The sequence below is a fragment of the Tachyglossus aculeatus genome, chromosome 2 (assembly GCF_015852505.1).
Source record: "Tachyglossus aculeatus isolate mTacAcu1 chromosome 2, mTacAcu1.pri, whole genome shotgun sequence".
Taxonomy (NCBI): domain Eukaryota; kingdom Metazoa; phylum Chordata; class Mammalia; order Monotremata; family Tachyglossidae; genus Tachyglossus; species Tachyglossus aculeatus.
In genome coordinates, this window is record NC_052067.1 from 41774196 (window position 1) to 41800833 (window position 26638).

General features: G+C 48.6%; 1 protein-coding gene across 29 annotated transcripts in view; it reads right to left on the reverse strand.

The window, feature by feature from the left end:
• CLASP2 (cytoplasmic linker associated protein 2) overlaps positions 1-26638 on the reverse strand; it is a 229824-nt gene that overhangs the window by 147233 nt on the left and 55953 nt on the right. For all 29 annotated transcript variants that reach the window (XM_038767129.1, XM_038766976.1, XM_038767065.1 and 26 more), the window contains exon 7: positions 21796-21866. In XM_038767129.1, coding sequence (XP_038623057.1) covers positions 21796-21866 — 71 coding nt within the window. The remainder of the gene's footprint in view (positions 1-21795; positions 21867-26638) is intronic.

Consider the following 26638-nt stretch of genomic DNA (forward strand, 5'->3'; position numbering starts at 1 on the left):
CCCATTTTACAGATGAGGTAACAGGCACAGAGAAGTTAAGTGACTTGCCCAAAGTCACACAGCTGACAGTTGGTGGAGCCGGCATTTGAACCCATGACCTCTGACTCCAAAGCCCGGGCTCTTTCCACTGAGCCACGCTGCTTCTGATATAATAATAATAACTGCATTCATTAAGCGCTTACTATGTGCAAAGCACTGTTCTAAGCGCTGGGGAGGTTACAAAGTGATCAGGTTGACCCACGTGGGGCTCACAGTCTTCATCCCCATTTGACAGATGAGGTAACAGGCACAGAGGAGTTAAGTGACTTGCCCAAAGTCACACAGCTGATACGTGGCGGACCCGGGATTGGAACCCATGACCTCTGACTCCAAAGCCCAGGCTCTTTCCACTGAGCCACGCTGCTTCTGATATAATAATAATAATAAAGGCATTCATTAAGCGCTTACTATGTGCAAAGCACTGTTCTAAGCGCTGGGGAGGTTACAAAGTGATCAGGTTGTCCCATGTGGGGCTCACAGTCTTCATCCCCATTTGACAGATGAGGTAACTGAGGCACAGAGGAGTTAAGTGACTTGCCCAAAGTCACACAGCTGATACGTGGCGGAGCCGGGATTGGAACACATGACCTCTGACTCCAAAGCCCGGGCTCCTTCCACTGAGCCACGCTGTTAATTAGGATGGACACAGTCCCTGTCTCACAGCCTAAGTAGGAGGGAGACCAAGAGTAGTCAGGCACAGAAAACAGTGCTTGGCACATAGTAAGCGCTTAACAAATGCCATCATTATTATTATTATTATTTTCCCAAGGTCACAGAGCAACAGTTGGCAGAGCAGGGATTAGAACCCAGGTCCTCTGATCTTCCCAGTAAGCCACGCTGCTTCTCAATTAATACTTTGTAGCAGGTGAGAAATGCGTTTTTCATATTATAAGATTGTTTTTGTTGCACTCTCCAACGTGCTGCCTATAATTGACCCCCACCTCTCTCCCTTCTCCTCCCCTAAACCGGCATTGCCCTCACACCCCCAAAACACACACCCCCCACTCCCTCTCAGGTGTCAGTGAACAAACTTCCCAGGACAGCCGTGTGTCTTTGGAGTTTCACCCCCCACTAAACCTTCCCCTCTTCCTGCCCTGGCGGGAACCGCTATCACGGCTTACAAGAATACGTTGCCAACTTGTACTTCCCAAGGGCTTAGTACAGTGCTCCGCACACAGTAAGCGCTCAATAAATATGAATGAATAGTCCTTCACGCCCTCAAACACCAGGGAGGGGAGGGTCGGGGAAGCTAATACGCACGTAAATACGGCGCTTCTTTATAACCTCCAACGGTGTATCTCGAGTGGATGATACTGTACCCTGCACTTCTTTTCAGATACATCTTAAAAGCTCTCGTCTGTGTCCTCATGGATAAAGGCAAATATATCATCCTCCTCAAGGAGCAACTGACAATTAGCAGGGCCCAGAAGGGTCCAGACCAGCAGTTCACACTGATAATTTTTGCTGTGGATGCAAACGGGCCTTTATAAGAGTTTGGCAAATAATGAAAGCCTGGCAGAAACGTGAACATTCATTTTTTTCCCCCCAATCCTCCACTTCTCTTGGACCTCTTCCCCTCTCTCTTGGCTCATCCGCGAACACACGGAAACCCTCTGGGTGACAGAAGCCAGAGGGGCAGAAGCGCTAAGAAAAGCTGGGAGGGCCATGGCGGGTGAGAGAAAGCCTTGGGACAGGGCCAGTGTCTTCCCTATCCCCTTGCATTTTCCCTCTCCTCATTCCCCACTCGCTTTTCCCTCCACTGCCCTTTCGACCTGCTCATATCCCACCCCTTGGGTTCACTGGCCCCCTTCTGCATCCTCCGCTCTCTCTCTTTTCCCCAAAACTTCATCCAAGCGCTCTGCACACAGTAAGTGCTCAATTAATACGACTGAATGAATTCATTCATATTTATTGAACACTTGCTCTGCACACAGTAAGTGCTCAATAAATACGATTGATTGATTGCTGTGTGCAAAGCACTGAACTAAGCGCTTGGGAGAGTACAATATAACAACAGACACGTTCCTTGCCCACACAATCTCTTTGACTCCTGCTTGCCCTTTGGGTCCTGTAACTGGACAGCCTTGAGACCCCCACTCCGCCCCGGGAAGCTGACCGCCAAATCGGACGGAAAAAGCTGGAGCGGTGGCTGGGAATACTCTATCTTTGTGCCGGATGCCGGAGGTTGGGGCAGGAAAGGTGTTACTCCCTGCCTCCTGTTCAGAGATTGTGAGCCCCTAGAGGGGCAGGGTCCGTGTCTGATTCCCACCTGCGGATGCTCTCCCGGCATTTAGTACATTGTTCCGGGGACAGGGTCCGTGGATGCTCTCCCAGCATTTAGTACATTGTTCCGGGGACAGGGTCCGTGTAATTCCCGGCCGTGAATGCTCTCCCACCATTTAGTAGAGTGCTCCGGGGATAGGGTCCGTTGTCTAATTCCCGGTCGTGAAAGCTCTCCCGGCTTTTAGTCCAGCGCTCTGCACCCACCTCATAAACACAGTCCCGCCCGCAAGGTGAACCTGCTCCGGGAGACGGTGACGAGAGGGCAGGGAATTGTCCTGCTTCTCCTGCTTCTTCCTTAACCAGAGGGGCCCCTATTTCTCCCGCTGAGGGAGCACCCCCTCTTCCCTCCGCTGAGATTCCTCCGAGAAACCCCTGCCTTCTTGCTCCTTCTAGATTCCAGGCAAGCCTCCTCAAATGGCTCCTCCCGGCCAACTGCTCCGGTGACAGCAGGCATCCATTCATTCATTTAATCATATTTATTGAGCGCTTACTGTGTGCAGAGCACTGTACTAAGCGCTTGGGAAGTACAAGTCGGCAACATCTAGAGACAGTCCCTACCCCACAGCGGGCGCACAGTCTAGAAGGCTGTGAGCCCAATGTTGGGTAGGGACTGTCTCTATATGTTGTCTCTATATGTTGCCAATTTGTACTTCCCAAGCGCTTAGTACAGTGCTCTGCACATAGTAAGCGCTCAATAAATACTATTGATGATGAAGAAGGGGGAGACTGACCCCAAGCCCCTCTCCCACCCCCAGATTCAGCCAAGCCCCGACAGCCTTTTCTCCCCCACGTCCCAACTGTTTCGAAATGCCGAGCTGCCATCCCAACCCTACATTCTCCCCGATAAACCTCGGGAGGCGGCCTGGCCCTGCGGAAAGAGGGAATCCGAGACCTGGGTTCTAATCCTGCAAAAAGAAGACCGCAGTTCGTTTTCTTACGGTCACGGGATTACAGAATCAATTTTGAAAACTCAACTGCCGTGTTCTGCCTTCCCAAATCGCAGTTAGAAAGGAGAAGCAGGTATTAGCCCCATTTTACAGATGAGGAAATTGATCTCAGAGAGGGTGAGGGACTTGTCTGAGGTTCTGCAGCAGAACTAAAACCCAGATCCCTCAGCTCCAAGACCTATACCCCGGTTTGTGATGACGTCTTCGGTGGTGCTTGATAGTGTTTCAAATGGGGTGAATTACTTGATCCTTTCTTGTGCCCCAAGTATTTTGGACACACTTCTAACAATATTATTAATTTCTTAGACCTGAACAACTAAAACAGTTTGACAAACTCTTGTAACTATAAAGTCTTCTATTTATAAAATGTACTTTACTGAAAATATAAAAGGAAACCGATTTTACAGGTGACAGATAGTGATTTGTCATGAAGTGTTTGACTTCAAAGTCATTTAAGGCATGATTATTTCATTAACAAATTTTTATCCATTTCTCTAACATGAAAAAAACAAGCAGAAAAAACTGCATAATGATTATAATTAGGTAATTTATTAAGCACATCTATGTGCTAAGCACTGAAGGAGGTACAAGATTATGAGATCAGAAAATAATGTTTGCCTTCGGGTGAATAGGAAAACTCAAATTTGCGTCGTCTCAAAACTATAATTTATGTTGGTTTTGAAATTTTAAAAAGTGGCTGGTTAGCTTTCGCGCTAATTCCATAAATATTACTGTTAGCAAGCAAGCTGACAATATTGAATCAATAAGTAAACTGAGAAAATTAAAGTAGATTCTTTAAAGTATTCTTTTAAAGTAGATTGCATATGCTGAACACATCTCTGTTGTGTTCTATTTTTGACAGCTTTTAAGCTCTTTTCAAAGACACCCCCCCCACCCACATTTTACACTCTTAGTTTCTCATGAGGGTTGTTGTATTTTAACAACAGTGTTAATGTTTGCACTCTCTCTCTGCCTCTTTCTCCCCCAGTAAAAATGCTGCAAAGTTTAACTTGGGGAAAGCACTTCCCTTCTCCTTTCTTTGAAGTAATCTGACCAACTTGAGTAGAGTGATTATAACCAGTTCAATTTAGCATAGGCTTTGTCCGATCTGTTGGTACAGGTCTTTTAGCATAAGATGCCTTTTTGCTGGATAGGACGTGAAAATGTAACATTTTGAAATTAAGGACTGTAGGCAGATGCACAAAAAAAATCAATTCAAAATATTTTAGTGGTGCATGCATTGCAATTTGATAATTAAGGTATATTCATTATTTTTATCATTGTTTTACTCTATTGTTTTGGTCCATTTTGGAGCTCTTGAGAATTATAGGAAACTATTCTTCGCTTCAAGCTCTTTCGCTTAACACACTGTTGTCATTAAAACAATCAAGATCACTCACTGGGGGTCCTCCTCCCCATCTCCCCCCACCCCACCTCCTTCCCCTCCCCACTGCACCTGTATATATGTTTGTACATATTACTCTATTTATTTTACTTGTACATATTTACTATTTTATTTATTTTGTTAATGATGAGCATTTAGCTTTATTTCTATTTATTCTAATGACACCTGTCCACAGGTTTTGTTTTGTTGTCTGTCTCCCCCTTCTAGACCGTGAGCCCGTTACTGGGTAGGGACCGTCTCTATATGTTGCCAACTTGTACTTGCCAAGCGCTTAGTACAGTGCTCTGCACACAGTAAGCACTCAATAAATACGACTGAATGAATAACCTCAGCTCTGCCTCTTGCGTGCCGTTTCACCCGGAGAGCTGTAAAATGGGCGGTTGGCACCTGCTCTCCATCCTCCGAACTCTCTTGAGGCCGGAGAGAGACGGGGACCGTGTCCAACCTGACCGTGTCCAATCTGTATCTCAGCCGGCACTTACTACACTGCTTGGCAAATCGTAAGTGTTTAGCAAATACCACAAATGCTCAATTCTTCTACACAGACATTAAATGGGGACTTGAATCTTACAACTGGATCTCCTGGGTAAGAAAAGTCAAATTGTTCTCCCATTCCCAAACTTCTAAAATGAAAACTGTAGGCAAGTGACATTCAAAACGTAAGCAACCCCCATGTAAAAAATCATCATCATCATCATCAATTGTATTTATTGAGCGCTTACTATAAGGTACCCTAAAGAACTTCAGCTATGCCCCAAAGCCAAGACTCCACTGCCTCTTCGGAATACTCCATGGAAGGGACAACCATTCCTGGGGGTGAGTTCTAGCCCTTAGAAACGTAAAAGCAGCTCATGGCCCATCTTGCCAAGCCCTGGCAAGTGTTTTCTCCAATTTCCAAAGGATTTTCACATAGATGGGAATGGACTGTCTGGACAAAGTTCAAGTTCAATGTTTCCTTCCTTCCTCAGAAGACTGAACTCTAATAAATCTAGGCTCCTTTCCAGTGACCAGCCCAGCACTCGGTGCACAGTACAATGGCTGGTACAGAGCAAACACTTAACAAATACCATTTAAAAAACAAAACAACCCAGTGTGGTGATGAATTTAGTAATCCCAAAATCCAGGTACCAATTTGTTTCCAGAACATTAGCCGGTTCAGAAACAGTCGCTTGAGAATATAAATACAGGCCTTTAAAGGATGCTTTTTTGGTAGCCGATATTAAAATTTCCTTCCCTGATCAGCTTGTTGGAAACAGCCAAAGATTGAGTTCCTTTTGTGTGCTCTAAAGCAGGGAGGGAGGAATTTAAGCAGGGTTCACTATGCCACATTCTTAACTGTATTACTGCCCAAAGCTCCTATACTCTCATCTCACTGCCTGAACACAATTTTGCTCTTTGGATTTCTGTTGGTGCATTTCTACAAAAATGCACTCCGTGACTACCCCACAATAAGTCTACAGCCACTTTGGTGTTGCTACTGTTCACAAAATTTGTTCACGCCATCCCCTTGGTGTTTCTGAGTTTAACTTGTGAGGAATACGGCACACAATATATAATATTCAACACTTTGAATATTTTAGGCTAAAACGGGCTTACAGAGTTGGGAGAACGAGGAAAATAAAGCACAATCAAAACTCACTTGTAAAAAGGGCATTCATTATTCACTTAGCAGTACAGGCTTGTGATGGAGTTTACTCAGCATTACAATAGGATTGACGAAAAGTCACCATGTAAATTGATACACTATTATTTCCATTATATCAGCTGTAGTAACTCTTCAATAGAACAAAATGCTACACTGAAACTTCTTTGGCCATTAACGTCCCAAAAAGAATCCCCAATTAATTTACCTTAAACATTATTCTTAAAACTGCCCACGAACGGTTAAAAGCGTGCTTGTTTCTGTAAAACCTTGCATAAACTACAAGAATAAAATTCAAAAAGACCATCAACTGTCACATTTTCTTCCAAACACAGACTGATGCATTGCTTTAGCCCCCTGGTTTGCAGATTCACACTCGCATTTCTGGAAAAAGAACCAATTATAGGGACCATAATGCATGCAGAAGACCTAAACTACGTATTAGCCAAAGGGAAAGAAAAAAACATTAAAACAGCTTGCTCTTTGATGGTCTGAAATGCTTTTCCAGACCACAGGGCACAAAACATCCACTAGGAAGGAATAAGCGCCTCCCACACACATAAATATGCCTAGGCCTACTATAAACAACAAAATATTTTGGCCGAGCTATTTCAAACCTAAATTGAGTTCCTAAGGCCATCTAGATGAAGATGGAAAGGGGATGTTTAAGTTACAGGACACTTAACCCATCACAGGGAGTTTTGAATCCCTCAAAACAATTCTGGTCTCAGACCCACCCAATCCACAAACGTCCAAAAGGTAAATCATCCCCCACTATATCCACCCTGAACATTTGCAAGCCCAAGTGAGGGTAATCCTGGAACCATCACAGCATCCTAAATTGAGGCAATTTAGTTTCCTTGAACATCCGCCGGTGGTACAACTCCAACTGGTTTGAAACACGGCACAGTGAGACCTCAAACCTTGCCGACCAAAAACCCGTCACTCCTCCCAAGCCCTTCTTCTCCCTACAAACCCCTGAGACCCTGAGATGCTTCTCTGACGTTCACACAAATGCCATGTTTCTCCCACCCTGGACTGGGTTTTCGAGGCCAAAAGCTAATCCTCTAGGTTCAGATTAGGCTCCTTCATTCATTCATTCATTCAGTCGGATTTATTGAGCGCTTACTGTGTGCAGAGCACTGTACTAAGCGCTTGGGACTGTGAGCCCACTGTTGGGAAGGGACTGTCTCCATATGTTGCCAACTTGGACTTCCCAAGCGCTTAGTACAGTGCTCTGCACACAGTAAGCGCTCAATAAATACGACTGATTGATTGAAAGTCCAATTTGGGAACAAAAAGAGACAATCTCTACCCAACAACGGGCTCACAGGGGGAGAGAGAGAACAAAACAAACCGAGTAGAGAGACATCAATAGCTTCAAAACAGATAAACAGAATGACAGATTATGGATTTCCTTCACGGAAACCCCCTCACCTCCCTCCCTTGGAGGCCCGGGCCAGCTTGGAGGGGAGGGGAGGAGGAGGAGGAGTTGCTCCCTTTATTCATCTCCCCTCCCAGCCTTACGGCACTTATGTCTCTATCTGTCATTTATTTCTCTATATTATCATCATCATCACTATCAATCGTATTTATTGAGCGCTTACTGTGTGCAGAGCACTGTACTAAGCGCTTGGGAAGTGCAAGTTGGCAACATATAGAGACAGTCCCTACCCAACAGTGGGCTCACAGTCTAAAAGGGGGGAGACGGAGAACAAAACCAAACATACTAACAAAATAAAATAAATAGAATAGATATGTACAAGTAAAATAAATAGAGTAATAAATATGTACAAACATATATACATCTATACAGGTGCTGTGGGGAAGGGAAGGAGGTAAGATGGGGGGGATGGAGAGGGGCACGAGGGGGAGAGGAAGGATGGACATTAATATCCGTCTCCCCCGTATGGGGCTGTAAAGCTCGTTGTGGGCAGGGAATGCGTCTGTTTGTTGTTCTATTGTACTCTCCCAGGCGCTCAGTACGGTGCTTGGCACACAGTAAGCGCTCAATAAATCCGACTGACCGACTGAGTATGGAAGGCCAAGCGCGCTGAGGGTGTATGTCCATCGGGCTCTGGCCGGCCGTCTCGGATCCCCGGCCGCCTCGGATCCCCGGCCGCCTCGACCTCCGGCCCGTGGCGTCCGACGAACCGAGGCGAGAGACTTACTCACCGTCTCCGACGGCCATGGCGGGGGTGCGGACGCTCCGGGGAGCGGGGCTTCCTGAGCCAGGGAGAGATCGGGCGGTGCCACGGCAGGTGGGCGCCTCCGGCCGCCTGCGCCACAGCGACGGAGCGGGCGAGGGAGCGGGCGGCGACGCGATGACCGATGGCCGCGGCTCCGGGCGGCCAAGGCCGCTTCACAATACGAGCCCGGGGCCTGGCGGAAACCCCTCCTGCCTGCCGAGGACCGGGCCGGGATGGTTCCTGCTCAAACTGAAACTCCGGGGACGCGGCCAGGTGGCCCTCTCCTCGCCGGTGGCTTCTGGGCCCGGCCCGGGCTTAACCCCCGGGGGTCCCGGAGGCGCCGGCCGTGCGTTCGGTCATCGCTCTCTGGCTCCTACTCCCCAAAGATACCCAGGCTGTCGGGGTGGGCGGTCCCGTGATCCCCCGGGTTCCTTGATTGGCGTATTTTCCGAGGAGCGGGGCTCGCCCTCCGCAATCCGCCTCTTCGTCTTTACAAATGAGCGCCCGGACCCGAGAGTCCGGACGGGCACGCTGCCTCCTCTCCCCGCCCCCCGGCCTCATCCTGCGGGCAGCGGCTCCGCGGGCCGTAAACAAATGGCGTCAGAGGCCGCTCGGTGCTCGGCGGGCAGGAGGCTGGCTCAGACGGCCACGAGCGGGCAGCTGCGGGGTGTCTGCAGTGGGGCTTTTGTCAGAGGAGAAAACAAGGGCCTTGTTTTCCGGCATCGCAAACACGCGCCGGTGGGGAGCGGGGGGAGGCTGCTGACCAACACAAGCTGGACCAAAATGGATGTCTCCATGTGGCCCCAAGAACAAAAAAAGAGGTCCTTTTTTGGTTTGGTTTTTTTTTAATAACCTGGACGTAGTTCGTTGCCACTCAACGACACGCCTTTTAAGTCCAAGCTACTTTATGAAAGAATATGCAGGCACTGCCTTTGTTGAGGCTTAGTGAGTATTTAGAAGCTGATTTACCAAATTATACCCTGCCAGTTTAATCCGGCATCCCCGTCTTACAACGCCCGCTCCCACTGACTCTGGCCCCTTCTTCAAATGGACAGAAGGTCACCGATTCAGTTATTGTGCGTTTAATGCGTGCAGAGCACTGTACTGAGCGCTTGGAAAGTACAATTCAGCAACAGAGAGAGACAAAACCTGCCCAACAACGGGCTCACAGTCTAGTACGGTCTAAGTGCTCTACAAAATACCCTACTGTCAACAGTGATGGTATTTGTTAAGCGCTTATTATGTGTCAAGCACTGTTCTAAGCGCTGGGGTAGATACCAGCTAATCAAGTTGGATACAGTCCCTGTCCCACATGGGGCTCACACGCTTAATCCCCATTTTACAGATGAGGGAACAGGTCCAGAGAAATGCAGCGACTTGCCCGGGGTCACACAGCAGATACGTGGTGATGCCGGGATTAGAACCCAGGTCCTTCTGACTCCCAAGCCCAAGCTCTAGCCACTAGCACGTGCTGCTTCCTGAGCACTTACTGTGTGAAGAGCACTATACTAAGCGCTTGGGACAATACTCTCCAACACACATGGTAGGCCCATTCCCTGCCCACAAGGAGCTTGTGGCCCAGAGGGGAACATGGTTCCTGGGCACAGAATCTGCTCCTCCATCCCATCAGCGTATTCCTTTCTGATCTCCCATCCTCCTGTCTCTCCCCACTTCAATCCATACTTCATGCTGCTGCCCGGATTGTCGTTTTCCAGAAACGCTCTGGGCATGTTACTCCCCTCCTATCTCCAGTGGCTACCAATCAATCTGCGCAACAGGCATAATCTCCTCACCCTGGGCTTCAAGGCTGTCCATCCCCTCGCCCCCTCCTACCTCACCTCCCTGCTCTCCTTCTCCAGCCCAGCCCGCACCCTCCGCTCCTCTGCCGCTAACCTCCTCACCGTACCTCGTTCTCACCTGTCCCGCCGTCGACCCCCGGCCCACGTCCTTCCCCTGGTCTGGAATTCCCTCCCTCCACACATCTGCCAAGCTAGCTCTCTTCCTCCCTTCAAAGCCCTACTGAGAGTTCACCTCTCCTCCTCCCTTTTTCCTCTCCTCCTCCCCATCGCCCCCTTCCCTCCCTCTGCCCTACCCCCTTCCCCTCCCCACAGCATTTGCATATATCTGTACATATTTATTACTCTATTTTATTTGTACACATTTACCACATTTTATTAATGATGTGTATATAGCTATAACTATTTATTCTGATGGTACTGACACCTGTCTACTTGTTTTGTTGTCTGTCTCTCCCTTCTAGACTGTGAGCCCGTTGTTGGGTAGGGACCGTCTCTACAAGTTGCTATAAGTAACTATAAGTATAAGTAACTTATAGTAAGTATATAAGTATACTTAGTATAAGTATACTTATATAAGTATAAGTATACTTATAGTAAGTATAACTATAAGTAACTATAGACCGTCTCTATAAGTACCTCCCAAGCACTTAGTACAGTGCTCTGCACTCAGTAAGCGCTCAATAAATACTACTGAATGAATGAACAAACGGCCACAAACACCACCAGGCTTCAGATTTACACCATCAGAAAAGACTACCTAGGTGCTACCCCCACAACATGCTTCTTTTTTACAAGCAATGACAGGGTTGGCACAGGAGGTATTTTAGCGTTAACTGAATTCATACGAGCCCTCTTCAGTCTAATGGAGGGTTTGTTTCTAAGGCCAGACTTCCTTTCTGATGCCATAGCTAATTCATGTGCTTTGGCAGCAAGATAAGCCGTGAAATTTCCGGTCAGAAAAATCTGATGGCACAACATCTGTAGATTTTTTTTTTTTTTAATGGAAAAGCACAACCAGAGCCATTCATGCACAAGTTCGAAAACTCGGTGACTTAGGTCATTTGGCAAACTTTGCTTTCCAACCCTTTTCTTTTTTATACATTCCCAGCCGTTTTGCAATCGATTTGTGGTATTTATTAAGCACCGTTTGCCGAAGACTGTACTAAGCGATTGGGAAAGTACGAGTTGTAGACACAATCCTTGTCCACAAGGAGTTAACAGTCTGGGGGGGGGAGACGGACATTGAAATGTGTGCTGTGGGGGTGAGGATCAAGTCTTTAAAGGGCACAATGCGAGAGGGAGCAGGGGAGATACACAACTGCCTTGCACTGCATAGGATTAGAAATCCAAGCAGGCTCTATCATATAAATTAGATTAGAAACGCACACAAACATGTGATTCCATGATTCACAGGCGTGAATATAAAGATTTTCTCCTTACATACAAAAGCTCTTACAGATCAAACTGCCTGGCTTTCTAAGGCTTCCCCTCTCCGGTAACCAGATGACAAGAAAAAAAACCAAATCCTGCTTTCTTGTTGCAGGTAATCTACCCTTTTGACAACATCTCAACTTCGTTCCGTTTTGTCTCCTAGGGTGTACGATCTGAGAAGCGGTGTGGCTCAGTGGAAAGAGCACGGGCTTGGGAGCCAGAGGTCATGGGTTCTAATCCCGGCTCCGCCACTTTATCGGCTGTGTGACTTTGGCCAAGTCACTTCACTTCTCTGTGCCTCAGTTACCTCATCTGTAAAATGGGGGTTAAGACTGTGAGCCTCACATGGGACAACCTGATTACCTGTATCTACCCCAGCGCTTAGAACAGTGCTTGGCACATAGTAAGCGCTTAACAAATGCCATTATTATGACTCCCCCTCATCCCCCTCTCCATCCCCCCATCTTACCTCCTTCCCTTCCACACAGCACCTGTATATATGTATATATGTTTGTACATATTTATTACTCTATTTATTTTACTTGTACATATCTATTCTATTTATTTTATTTTGTTAGTATGTTTGATTTTGTTCTCTGTCTCCCCCTTTTAGACTGTGAGCCCACTGTTGGGTAGGGACTGTCTCTATATGTTGCCAACTTGTACTTCCCAAGCGCTTAGTACAGTGCTCTGCACACAGTAAGCGCTCAATAAATACGACTGATTGATTATTACTTACTATCTCAAACTGATCCGCACCTTAGTTATTAGCATCTGACACAGAACCATCTTGCATTTAGAGCAAAAACAGAATTACCCTTTATTTGAGAATATGAACCTATCTAAACTAATAGCTTAACTGGTTCCTCTGGATGCCAAATCTCATTAGACACCTAGGATACCTCCCAAAACAGGAAGGACTTTTGAGTCCGACGCAGCACATTTCCACAGCTAACCAAACTGGGATTTACGGTTAAGAGCGTAAAAATGTATTAGCCCTCTAGAAAACAGAGTTTGAGGCCAGGGTGCTTTGAACAATTCCAAATAATTAATAAAAATCTATTTGAAAGTGGGGAGGGGGGCGGGTATGAGAGGTTTACAGGGAACAACTCAGAATCAGGAATGGAACAGAGGGGGTGGGGGATTAATTTTTAGCAATCCAAGCTATTTATTGAGTGCTTACTGCGTGTACAGCACTGCACTAAGCACTTGGGAGAGCAGAACAGAGTTGGTCCATACGATCCAGACCCTCAAGGTGTTGACTGCTGTGTTGGGGAGACAGATCCCACTCACCCCAGCCCATTTTTCACCAGACTTTCATGCGTTGGGTACGGCTTCGTCAAAACTCCTATTTGCCATTCTCCTGCCGCAGACTCCAAAGCACCTCTTCTTCACCCCGTCACACAAGCTTTCTTCGCCCTCTCCACTTCTTATCCCCTCTACCCACCCCTGATTTGGGGCATTGGCCTGCTTGGCGGGGAGGGGGGGCAGAGTGCTCAAGGCCCGGAGTGGGCAGGGAACAGGGATGGGATAAAACGGGATGGGATAAAACCAGGAGCGTGACTGGGCGACTTTAATCATCACCTCCAACTCGTGCGACCCTTCTCTCCTCTGCTACCACGACACATCCAGGCACCAGCCCAGTGCCATGCTAAAAGAGTGCCGGGGAGGGAGGGCATGGGGATTTTGGGTGCCCTCATCAATGGGGCCAAGCGCTCAGCTCAGCCAGGCACCTTTTCCTCCACTTCCAGGCTCTGGGTCGGTTTTTTACAACTTTTCATGTGTCACTGGGATTTCCCCATCCACCTCGAAGCTTCCAGCACCATCTTCCAAAATGTTCACACTCAGGGGAACCAATCAATCAGTGGTATTTACTTAGCGCTGTACTAAGCGCTTGAGAGAGTACAACATCACCGAGGTGGTAGACACGTTCCCCGCCCACAGCGCCTGTACAGTCCAGAAGGAGAGATGGGCAATAATAGAGGGGAAAAAAGTCACGGCTTTATAACGAAACGGGGTTGTAGTAAAGGAGGTAACAAAACAGGCAAATTCATGGGTGGCGACGATGACCTTGCTGGGAAGAACCACGAAAAAGAGCATCCCCCTCCTTGCACTCAGACAAAAATCAAAAGACCCGAAAGTCGGCACCTAGAATGAAAACTGTACGTCCATTATAGCAACCCCACATCTCCTACAATGTTGGGGGTGGTCTGCCGGCATGGCCTCTGGTAAAAGAAAGCTAGCGCTGTAATAATTGCTGCTTGCAGGACCAAACTCAATTTCACAAGCCGTTTCTTCTCCCGTTTGCACCCTTTCTACACCCGACCCCAGGGAGAGGCGGAGGGGGAGAGGGAGGTTTGCACCCTTTCTTCACCCCACCCTCACCACTTACATACCCATAATTTATCTCCCACTGTAGACTGTATGCTCCTTTTGGACAGGAAATATTATCTGGCAACTCTGTTAGAGGGCCAGAATAGCTAATGCTCCACATAAGCTCCTTGAGGTCGGGTTTGGTGGGTACTAATTCTACTGTAATAATAATAATGGTATTTATTAAGCGCTCACTATGTGCCAAGCACTGTTCTAAGCAGTGGGGGAGATACAAGGTTATCAGGTTGTCCCAGGTGGGGCTCACAGTCTAAATCCCCACCCTACAGACGAGGTCACTGCAACACAGAGAAGTTCCGTGACTTGCCCAAAGTCACACAGCTGACAGGTGGCAGAGTCGGGTTTAGAGCCCGTGACCTCCGACTCCCATTTTATCCGACCTCCGACTCCTGTGCTCTTTCCGTTAAGCCACGCTGCTTCTCTAAGAGCACAGGCCTGTAAATCTGCCGCTTGTCTGTTTCCCAAGTGTTTATTACAGTGCTCTGCACACGGTAAGCGCTCAGTAAATACAACTGACTGGTTGATTCCAACATTCACTTCACTTCTCTGTGCCTCAGTTATCTCATCTACAAAATGGGGACTACGTCTGCGAACCCCAAGCGGGACACGGACTGTGTCACCTGGAGTTCAGTGCCCGGCACGCAGTAAGCACTTAAATGTCATTAAAACAAAATGCATGATGAAAACACACATGGCAACACAAATGGAAATCACCCCGGGGTTAAATGAGAAACTGGAGGACATCTTATAGGTTCAGTCACAGAAACATTCGCCAATATCAGCTGGCAGAAATGTGCAAGGGTTTCTGCCTCTAAGTTGTTGGCTGCCGCCTCGGTTTCTATGGAGATGGACAACTATTTGCTAAAAAATGAGGTTTTTCCCTCCCCCAGACGCCGCCGAGAGCCTGCCATTGCCTTGGATTTGACATGAGACTTCAAGTGCAAAATTGCTGGAGGTTAAAATGGGAGATGGCCAAATAGGTACGAGTTTATTACTAAGTTTGAAATACTGCATTGACTATCAGGAAGCAACAGCCCACTCTCACCCTGCCCAGGAGCCTGACTGCCGTTTTGCTTAAAAGAAGCAACCCCAACAAAAACACGGTAAGAATTGTGTGAGTAGAGAGGTCTTGGCAAAAAAAAAACTCTGGCACTCGAATTCTGCTGCTCCAAACCTGATCTAAGAGGTTATTTTTGCAGGTTATCACTACTATGCCAGGAGGACATTTTTGCCAGTTGCAAATCTCATCCACAAAGGATTTTCACCTACCAGAGATATCACTGGAAGGAGGAGTAGTGTAGCTTAGTGGACAGAGCATGGGCCTGGGAATCAAAGGGACCCGGGTTCTAATCCCTGCTCCGCCACTTGTCTGCTGTGTGACCTTGGAGAAGTCACTTCTCTTCTCTATGTTTCAGTTCCCTTATCTGTAAAATGGGGGTGAAGACTGTGAGCCCCATAGGGGATGTGGAACGTGTCCAACCTCATTACCCCAACACTTACAGCAATGCCTGGCACATAATAAGAATTTAATGAATAGCATTTGAAAAAAAAACAAAAACCAAGAGAGAGGGAGAATTGATCAACACAACTGACTTGTTACCATGATTTTATGCTGGCTATATATTGAGTTTGCCATCTGGTAGACTTCTGCTGGTCTGGGTTCTAAAGCCCTGATGTAACGACTCCCGTGCCCTCTCTGGTCTGGCCCTGAATCAAACAGGCATCGAAAAACCTCGAGGAACTTTGGGTGCTTCAGAAGTCTCTACCGAAAGGGTCGATTGAAACAGATCCAGTCCCTTCCATAACTGCCTTGTGCCCACCAAACCTCGGACCCGGCCGGCTCAAGCTACGCCGGACCCCTTAGCCAAAAAGCCCACCGTCCCTGGCGATGCTCTTCCTCTGTCTCGGTCTGCTTTCCCCTGCTTTCAATCTGTACTCGGCCCCCTTCCCTCCTCTCCCCGGGTGGTGGGTCTCCGCAGCAGAGCCCACCCCAAAGCCCCGGGGTTTGGCTCAGCGATGACTGCCCGGGAAAGGAGCAAGTGCAGGCAGCCTGTTGGGGCCGGAATCCAACCCTTGCTCCCGGGAGCAAGATGGAGCCATCTCAATCCGGTTTTCAAGGAGCTGGTCCGGCAAGGACAAGGGAAAAATACGATCGATCGTGAAGAAGCGGCAAGCTTCTAAGACAGGGCATTTCAACTGAACTTCGCAAGAAAAAAAAAACCCACAGTCCTCAGGAAAGATAATAAAGTGGGGGAGGAGGGGAAGGGAGGGTAGGGAGGTGGGGAAAGGGGGAGGGAGGAGGGGAAAGGGGGAGGGAAGAGGGGAAAGGGGACAGGGAAGAGGGGAAAGGGGGGAGGGAAGAGGGGAAAGGGGGAGGGAAGAGGGGAAAGGGAAGAGGGAAGAGGGAAGAGGGGAGAGGGGAAAGGGGAAAGGGGAAAGGGAGAGGGGAAAGGGGAAAGGGAGATGGGGAGAGGGAGAGGGGAGAGGGGAGGGAAGAGGGGAGAGGGGAGGGAAGAGGGGAGAGGAGGGAAGAGGGAAGCGGGGAGGGAAGAGGGGAGAGGAGGGAAGAGGGGAGAGGAGGGAAGAGGGGAGAGGAGGGAAGACGGGACAGGAGGGAAGAGGGGAGAGGAGGGAAGAGGGGAGAGGAGGGAAGAGGGGAGAGGAGGGAAGAGGGGAGAGGAGGGAAGGGGGGAGAGGAGGGAAGGGGGAGAGGAGGGAAGGGGGAGAGGAGGGAAGGGGGAGAGGAGAAAGGAAGAGGGGAGAGGGAAGAGGGGAGCGGGAAGGGAAGAGGAGGGAAGGGGGGAGAGGAGGGAAGGGGGGAGAGGAGGGAAGGGGGAGAGGGGAGAGGAGGGAGAGGGGAGGGGGAGAGGAGAAAGGAAGAGGGGAGAGGGAAGAGGGGAGAGGGAAGAGGGGAGAGGGGAGGGGAGAGGGAAGAGGGGAGAGGGGAGGGGAGAGGGAAGAGGGGAGAGGGAAGAGGGAAGAGGGGAGAGGGGAGCGGGAAGGGAAGAGGGGAGGGAAGAGGGGAGGGAAGAGGGGAGGGAAGAGGGGAGAGGGGAGGGGAGGGGGAGAGGAGGGAAGGGGGAGAGGAGGGAAGGGGGAGAGGAGGGAAGGGGGGAGAGGAGGGAAGGGGGGAGAGGAGGGAAGGGGGGAGAGGAGGGAAGGGGGAGAGGAGGGAAGGGGGAGAGGAGGGAAGGGGGGAGAGGAAAGGGGAAAGGGAGATGGGGAGAGGGAGAGGGGAGAGGGGAGGGAAGAGCGGAGGGGGAGGGAAGAGGGGAGAGGAAAGGGAAGAAGGGAGAGGGGAGGGGACAGGACAGGAGAGAGGGGAGAGGGGAGGGAAGGATGGGGAGGGTTGAGGGAGAGGGATGGGAGGGAGGAGGGGAAAGGAGGAAGGTGGGGGGGAGAGAGGAAGGAGGAGAGGGGAGGAGAGGCAGCATGGCCTTGTAGAAAGAGCACTGGCCACAGAATCAGGGGACTTGGATTCTAATGCCAGCTCTGCCACTTGGCTGCTGTGAGACCCTGGGCAAGTCACTTACCTTGTCTGTGCCTCAGTTACATCATCTACAAAATGGTGATAAAATAACTATTCTTTCTGGATGGTGAGCCCCATGTGGGACATTACTACATAGCTAGGTGTGTATGTGTGCATATATATGTATATGAAGGATTTGGACAGTGGATCACACTGTAAGTACAAACTGCTATTGTTAGTGACAAAGGAGTGCTTCAAAGAAAAGAGGGGAGAGGACCATTGCTGGAAGTGTTCAAAATGCAGATTTTCCTAGAACAAATAGGTCTGCCCACATCTACTAAATACAGTTATTTATTGATCGCTTATTATATGCAGAGTACTGTACTAAGCACTAATAAGAGTACAATATAACCGAGTTGGTAGACATGTTCCCTGCCTACAATGAGCTTACAGTCTAGAGGTTTTTTTGGGGGGGCGGGGTTGTTGTTTTTTTTAAAGGTATGTGTTAAGCGCTCTCTCCACGCTGGTCACAGTACCAAACGTGGGGTAGATACAAGTTAATCAGTCCCTGTCTCACAGCCTTAATCTCCATTTTGAAGATGAGGGAACTGAGGCCCAAAGGAGTGAAGTGACTTGCTCAAGGTCACCTGGCGGAGCTGGGACAAGAACCTAGATCTTCCCAAGTCGCAGGCCTGGGTCCTATCTGCTAGGCCACACTGCTCCTCATAGCCATCCTTCCACTGGGCCAAAGCAAAGATTCCAGCTCTTCCCAGGATGGGGGTAGGAGGGTCCGGCCCATCCCTTGCTCCCAACTAACGTCCTCCCTTGCCTGTGTGGGCGGCTTGAGGAACCAGGCACTGGATCACAGAATCGGCACCTGGTTCGTATCTGGGCCCGTACAAGTTGCTATTTGAGTCCCCTTTTAGACTGTGAGCCCACTGTTGGGTAGGGACTGTCTCTATATGTTGCCAATTTGTACTTCCCAAGCGCTTAGTACAGTGCTCTGCACACAGTAAGCGCTCAATAAATACAATTGATGATGATGATGATGAGGCTGAGCTGTTTCAACCTCGTCGGTCCATCAACCGTATTTACTGAACGCTTACTGTGTACTGAGCACTGGACTGAGCACTTGGGAAAATACAACAGGGTTGGTAGAATCAACCCCATCAAACCGTACGCTCGCTGTGGGCAGGGAACTTGTCTACCGGCTCTGTTATATTATACCCCCCCCCAAGTCCTTACTCCGGTGCTCTGCACACAGTAAGCGCTGTGAGCCCACAGTTGGGTAGGGACCGTCTCTATATGTTGCCAACTTGTACATCCCAAGCGCTTAGTACAGTGCTCTGCACACAGTAAGCGCTCAATAAATACGACTGAATGAATAAATACGGCTTACCGAAGGAGCTTAGTGTCTACAGAGGGAGACAGACAACAGAATAGATTATCGGTAGGGCAAACAAGTACCGAGAAGTAGTGGCTCTGCCACTTGCCTGTTGTGTGACTCTGGGAAAGTCACAACTTCTCTGGGCGTCAGTCTTCTCATCAATCCTACATGCTCGTCCTTAGACCGAGGCTCACGCGGGACAGGGCCAATCTGCAACTCGATTACCTTGTATCCAACCCTGCCGTTAGTAGAGTGCTTGGCGTGTGAATGTATTTATTATTATTACAGTGCGGCTGTGGTGAGAATCAAAGGGCTTCAGGGGTGCAGATTCAAGCGCAAACTTTGACGCAGGGGGGGAGGAAGGAGAGGGGAAAATAAATGGCTTCGTCTGGGAAGGCCTCTTAGAGGACATGTCACTGTGGGAGGGTTTTGAAGGCGGGGAGAGTGGTAGACTGTCGGCTACGAGAGAGGAGGGAGATCCAGCCTTGAGGGTTAGACGAGATCAAGGTACCGAGAGTACATTGGTGTCAGAGGAGCGGAGTATGGCAGATCGGGTTGTAGTAAAAAATTAGCAAGGTTAGGTAGGAGGGAGAGAGTCGTTTGAGTGCCTTAAAGCCTCTGGTAAGGATGTGGAGGGGATGAGCAACCACTGAAGGTGTTTGAGGAGTGGGGAGACGTGGACTGAATGGTGAAATGACCCGGGCAGCAGAGTGAAGCGTGGACTGGAGAGGGAGAGACAGGAGGCAGGCGGCCAGATGCGGTAGCAAAGGCGGACAAATGATGAGTGCTTGGCTCGGGGCGGTAGCAGTTTGGACGGAGAGGAAAGGGTGGATTCCAGATGCTGGGAAGACAGAACCGAAAAGACATCCCGACAGACTGAAGTGTGGGGGCTGAATGAGAGAGATGAGTCGCGGATGGTGACAGGGTTACGGGCTTGTGAGACAGGGAGGATGGAGATGAAGGTCTGTGGTCAGGGAAGCAGCGTGGCTAGGGGATAGAGCACAGGCTTGGGAGTCAGAAGGTCATGGATTCTAATCCCAGCTCTGCCATGTGTCTGCTGCGTGGCCTTGGGCAAGTCCCTTCACTTCTCTGTGCCTCAGTTGGACTGCGGGCCCCATGTGGGACAGGGACTGTGGGCCCCAAATGGGCAAGGTGTCCAACCCAACTTGCTTGTATCCACCCCAGCGCTTAGCACAGTGCCGGGTGCACAGTAAGCACTTAAATAGCGTCACTATTAACAATAATAATGAAGTGTCGGGTCTGTGTCCAACCTGATTAACCTGTATCTTCCCCACTGCATACTACAGTGCCTGGCACATGGTAGGCGCATAACAGGTACATTTAAAAAAGCAAAAAAGAAAAGAAAGAAAAAAGTCAGGGGGAGGACAGGGTTTGAATGAGAAAGTGTGGAATTCTAGGGACAAGTCTGAGGTGTCGGTAGGACGGTCCCCCAGGCCCTTGTCCCCCTTCCCTAGGCAAGTCATTTCACTTTTCTGTGCCTCATTTACCTCATCAGTAAAATCATCAATCGTATTTATTGGGGATTAAGACTGTGAGCCCCATGTGGGACAGGGATTGTGTCCAACCAGCCCTTTGAATGGTGCTTGGTACATAGTAAGTATTTAAATACCATAATTATTAGGCACCCCCATCACAAGAATACAATCTCTGGCCCACTTCAACAACTGGTGTGACACCCCATTAGCACTTAAAACCATCATTACGATAGGATAGCCCATTTCCCAACAGAACCCTGGGCCTGGTGTGACCATTTAGAAGCCAAGACTACTGGAAATATCAAGGGAAGATCAGCCCACCCCCTTCAGCTCGCTACCTTTGGTTTTTTTTTCCCCAATGCCCTTACCGTCTGGAATGTCTCACCTTCCTCTCTTCTACAAGTTAAATCTCACTTGACCTAGGTTGTGAGATCCTCTCTCCCAAATGCTTAGCACAGTGCTCTGTATATAGTGAGTGCTCAATAAATACTTTTGATTGGCAGGGACTGAATCCGATTTGTTTCCAATCTCCCCCTCTGTTCTGTAACCTCGTGGGCAGGGAAACGTCTACCAACTCTGTCGTACTGTACGATCCCAAGCGCTTAGAATAGTGCTGTGCACAGAGGAAGCGCTCAATAAATAACATTGATTGGTAGGAACTGTGATTTGTTCGCAATCTCCCCCTCTGGACTGTGAGCTCTTCATGGGCAGGGAATTTGTCTACCAACTCTGTTGTATTAGACTCTCTCAAGTGTTGTGCACCCAGTAAGCACTCAATAAATACCACTGATTAATCGATCTCGTACTTCCCCCAACTCTCGGTGCGTCGAAGGCACTACCGTAGCTGACTGGCTCGTATAAAGTTGTGATTGTGAGCTTGTGTGTTGTGGCTTAAGGTATAAGTGGCACCTCACGCTGCCCCTCGTATAAAAAGTATTCTTTACTTCAGACCTTGAATACACAATCGTTCCATTCGACGGAATTTATTTTCCTAAGGGATTACGCTGTTTTGACTTAACCTTTCAAATAATTATCCACTTTCCCAAGACAAGGCTTTGGATTTTAATGAGGTTGCAAGGCAACATCCAGGTCTAAATTTCACAGCGCTCAGAGGTTCCTAAAATAAAGCAACAGAGTAGACTGGTAATATGGCACAGGTCATCTTTCAGAATCCCAGCGCTTAGTACACTGCCTGGTATATAGTAAGAGCTTAACGAGTCCCGTTAAATAACACCAAACCCGCATTTTAAAACTGAAGATTTTGTTACTGTTAAAGATGCCGGGGGACTAAGAGTATAGACGTAAATTTTATCTTACCGTTACTGATGCTTAAAATCATACTGCCTGAGTTTCTGACTTCATCAAATTTGCCAAATATTGTCTGCAGCCTAGAAAAGAACAACAGTTTCTCTTTAAAAGGACAGTCCTCCTTCCACTTGTACACAGCAATCCCCCGGGTTTGAATCTCCATCCTACCTTGAGAGCCTCGATACAACGCTTGGATTTTGAAGTTTACCTTGGCTGAAATGTAAAGGCGAGGCAGGAGGAAGGAAGGAAGGAGACAAGCGGTGAAGTATGGTGAAAAACCTTAAGGGTAAAAGTTTCGCGAGAGACCGTAGATTTGCTCATTGTGGCTGGAGAAGTGAGGAGTTGAGGTACAGAGATCGTGCAGTACAGTTCTTCATGGACTGAAAAGTGCGGGGGGCTTGGGAGTCAGAAGGAGCTGGGTTCTAATCCTGGCTCCACCACTCATCTGCTGGGTGACCCTGGGCAAGTCCCTTCACTTCTCTGTACATATCTATCCTATTTATTTTATTTTGTTAGTATGTTTGGTTTTGTTCTCTGTCTCCCCCTTTTAGACTGCGAGCCCACTGTTGGGTAGGGACCGTCTCTATATGTTGCCAACTTGGACTTCCCAAGCGCTTAGTACAGTGCTCTGCACACAGTAAGCGCTCAATAAATACGATTGATGATGATGATGATGATTCTCTGAGCCTCAGTTCCCTCGGCTGTAATACGGGGATTAAGACAGCAAGCCCCATGGGGGACATGGACTGCGTATCCAACCTGATTTGCTTGTTTCTTCCCTGGCGCTTTATACCGCGCCTGGCACAATGTAAGCGCTTAACCACTACCATTAAAAGAACATTGAAAAAGTCACTTTTCTGAGCGCTTTCTGTGGGCAGCGCACTGGGAAAGTACAATACGACAATAAACAGTGACGATTCCCTGCCCACCACGAGTTCGCAGGGAATGTGGGCCCAATCTTATTTTGGGGGAAGAGGGGAATAGGAAGCATCCGGCTAATTGGGCTTTTGAATGACTAATAATAATAATAATGATGATGGTGGCATTTATTAAGCGCTTACTATGTGCAAAGCACAGGCCTAAGCGCTGGGGAGGCTACAGAGTGATCAGGCTGTCCCACGGAGGGCTCACAGTCCATCCCCATTTTACAGATGAGGGAACTGAGGCGCAGAGAAGTTAAGTGACTTGCCCAAAGTAGACTGGTAGATCCAGTGTCCCCCCGAGGACCCTCTGTGCCTTACGGGGCTAAAACGCCCAGCTCACTTTGGTCCAAAACGTGGTAGAGAGTGACAGCACGGGCCCCCTCCACCCAAGTCCGCTTGCTTACCCAAGGGACAAACCAACGGCCACTCGGTGATGGACAAAGGGACCAAAGGCTGGATCATACCTAACTTTAACCAAAACTGCTCCGCTCTTAGTGCGTAACAGACGAAACGCCCCTGAGCTGTTACTTCGAACGGGCAGCTTTTCAAACGTTCTATATGTAGAGTTTTCCACTTGAGAAAACTTTCCAATTTTTGGTGAGGTGAGGGGTCCACATTTCACCTGGCATTTCCGGAGGCAAAGTTCAACAAATACCGGATTCATTAAAAGCTTTCTATATACAGACATGTATAGAAAGGCATTGATAACCTGAATTGTAATAATAATAATGCTACTACTACTACTAATAATAATAATAATAATAATGACGGTATTTGTTAAGTGCTTACTATGTGCCAGGCACTGTGCTAAGCACGGGGTACTAAGATTAGCTTGTACTAAGATACAAGCTAGTCAGGTTGGACACAGCCCCTGTCCCACATGAGGCTCACAGTCTTAAACCCCATTTCACAGATGAGGTAACTGGGGCACAGAGAAGTGAAGTGAAGTGACTTGCCCAAGATCCCCTAGCAAACAAGTGGTGGAACCGGAATTAGAACCCAGGTCCTTCGGACTCCAAGGCCCATGGTCTGTCTACTGGGCCAAGCTGCTACTCGCAATTGATAAGGTGGAGAGAGCGTGAGTCTGGGGGTCAGAAGGTCATCATCATCAATCGTATTTATTGAGCGCTTACTATGTGCAGAGCACTGTACTAAGCGCTTGGGAAGTCCAAATTGGCAACATATAGAGACAGTCCCTACCCAACAGTGGGCTCACAGTCTAAAAGGTCATGGGTTCTAATCCTGGCTCTGCCACTTGTCTTCTGGGTGACCTTGGGCAAGTCACTTCTCTGTGCCTCAGTTCTCATCTGTAAAATGGGGATTGAGAACGTGAGCCCCACGTGGGACAGGGACTGCGTCCCACCCAATTTGTTTGTATCCATCCCGGCGCTTAGAACAGTGCCTGACCCTCAGTAAGCACTCAACAAATCATCATCGACTCAAGCATGAAAATTTTTGCTGCAGTCTGACGTGCTTGGACTGGAGGTCTGTCACTCGCATGGATCTAAAAATCTATAAAACCCCCAAACAGACACACTGTGGGGTAACCAGGGCCTCGTCATTTCCTGTGTCTAAAACAGTACAAAAGTTCATACACGAGCTGGTTCTGTGGTTTCCATTCATCACTTGGCCTGAAAGAAGACAGAGCCTCCACTGAGAGGACTCTGAAGACCCCGTGGAAGGAAGGACAAGGACAGCGGGAGGACGGCGGAGACGCAGAACCTGTGGCTGCGATGGCAGGATGGGCTGGCTGAGCTTGGAGAGGAAGCAGCCTGGTCTAGGAGACAGAGCACGGGCTTGGGAGTTGGAAGGACCCGGGTTCTCTGCCTTAGAACAGTGCTTTGCACATGGTAAGCGCTTCATAAATAATAATAATAATAATAGTGGCATTTATTTTAGAACAATGCACTGTTCTAAGCGCTGGGGAGGCTACAAGGTGATCAGGTTGTCCCACGGGGGGCTCACACAATGCCGCCATCATCATCATCATCTGCCACTTGGACAGGTCACTTCACTTCTCTGGTCTCAGCTGCCTCATCTGTAAAATGGGGATTAGGACTGTGAGCCCCATGTGGGTCGTGGAATGTGTTCGAATTGATTAGCCTCCAACTACACCAGTGCTTAGAACGGTTCCTGGCACATGGTAAGCACTTAACAGGAACCATTTAAAAAAAAAAAAAAGAGGGGAGAGAAAGAGAGAGAGAAGGCAACTTAGAGACTCACCGTAATGATGATGAAAATAATAAATAATAATAATAATAATAAAGCACTTACTGTGTGCCAAGCACTCTACTAAGATACAAGAGAATCAGGTCCCACATGGAGCTCACAGTCGAAGGGAGAACAGGGATTGACTCTCCATTGTGCATTAAGAGAAGCAGCGTGGCTTAGTGGCAACAGCCCGGGCTTAGGTGTCAGAGGTCCTGGGTTCAAATCCCACCTCCGCCACTTGTCAGCTGTGTGACTTTGGGCAAGTCACTTAATTTCTCTGTGCCTCAGTTACCTCATCTGTCAAATGGGGATGAAGACTTTGAGCCCCACATGGGACAACCTGATTACCTTGCATCTATCTCCCCCAGCGCTTAGAACAGTTGCTTGGTGCATAGTAAGCGCTTAAATACCAACATCATCATCAAGGGAACTGAAATACAGAGAAGTGAAGTGACTTGCTCAAGGTCACACAGCAGATCTATGGCAGAGCTGGGATTAGAACCCAGGTCCTCTGGCTCCCAAGCCTCTGACTCTGTACTAAACCACGCTGTTTCTCAACTCTCAAATTCAGCATTAGCCAGTAACAAGATTACAGTAAAGTATTATCAAAAAAAAAAAACCCACCCCCATAAACTTTACGGGCACCTACAGGCTTCACAGACCCATCAGACTGTGAGCCCACTGTTGGGTAGGGACTGTCTCTATATGTTGCCAACTTGTACTTCCCAAGCGCTTAGTACAGTGCTCTGCACACAGTAAGCGCTCAATAAATACGATTGATGATGATGATGATCAGCCAAATGAAAATCCCCCACTCCACCAATAAAACAAAAAACAGTAACAAAAAAAGCTACAGGCTGGCACACAGCAGTTACTTTGCCTCAGTTTCCTCAGCTGTAAAAATGGGGATGAAGACCGTGAACCCCATGGGGGAACTTCACGCCGCAGACTTTCACCCTGGCCCTCGGCTCTGGCCGAACGTTCTGGATCGCTCTCCCAACAAATCGGAAAATCCTAGCCTCCTAACCTCCCATTCTCCGCCTCCAATTTGGTTCCCTGCCTCAGACGTCGCACCTGGCTACGGATCTCGGCGCTCCTGACTGAGCCGACAGGACGCTTCCCTCCGACTAAAGGGACCTTGACTAATAATAATAATCATCATCATCATCATAATTATGGTACTTGTTAAGCGCTTACTCTGTGCCAAGCAGCATTCTAAGCACTGGGGTGGATACAAGTTAATCGGGTTGGACACAGTCCCAGTCCCACATGGGGCTCACGATCTTAATCCCCATTTTTTTTTTAAGATGAGGTCACTGAGGCACAGAAGTGAAGTGACTTGTCCAAAGTCACGCAGCAGACAAGTGGTGGAGGCGGGATTAGAATCCATGGCCTTCTGACTGCTAGGCCCGTTCTCTATCTGCTACAGCAGCATGACTTATGGAAGCTGAGGCCAAAGCCTTGTTTTGTTCTGTGTTTTTTAACAGCATTTGTTAAATGCTTACTGGGTGCCAGGCACTGGAAGAAGTGCTGGCGAAGATACAAGCTAAACAGGTTGGACAGTCCCTATCCCCTCGTTTTACAGATGAGGAAACTGAGGCCCAGAGAAGTGAAGTGACTTGTCCAAGGTCACCCAGAAGACAAGTGGCGGAGCTGTAGTTACCTCTCGGGCCCCCGCTCTTTCCACTAGGCCATGCTTACCAGCCTGCAAAGGTGCA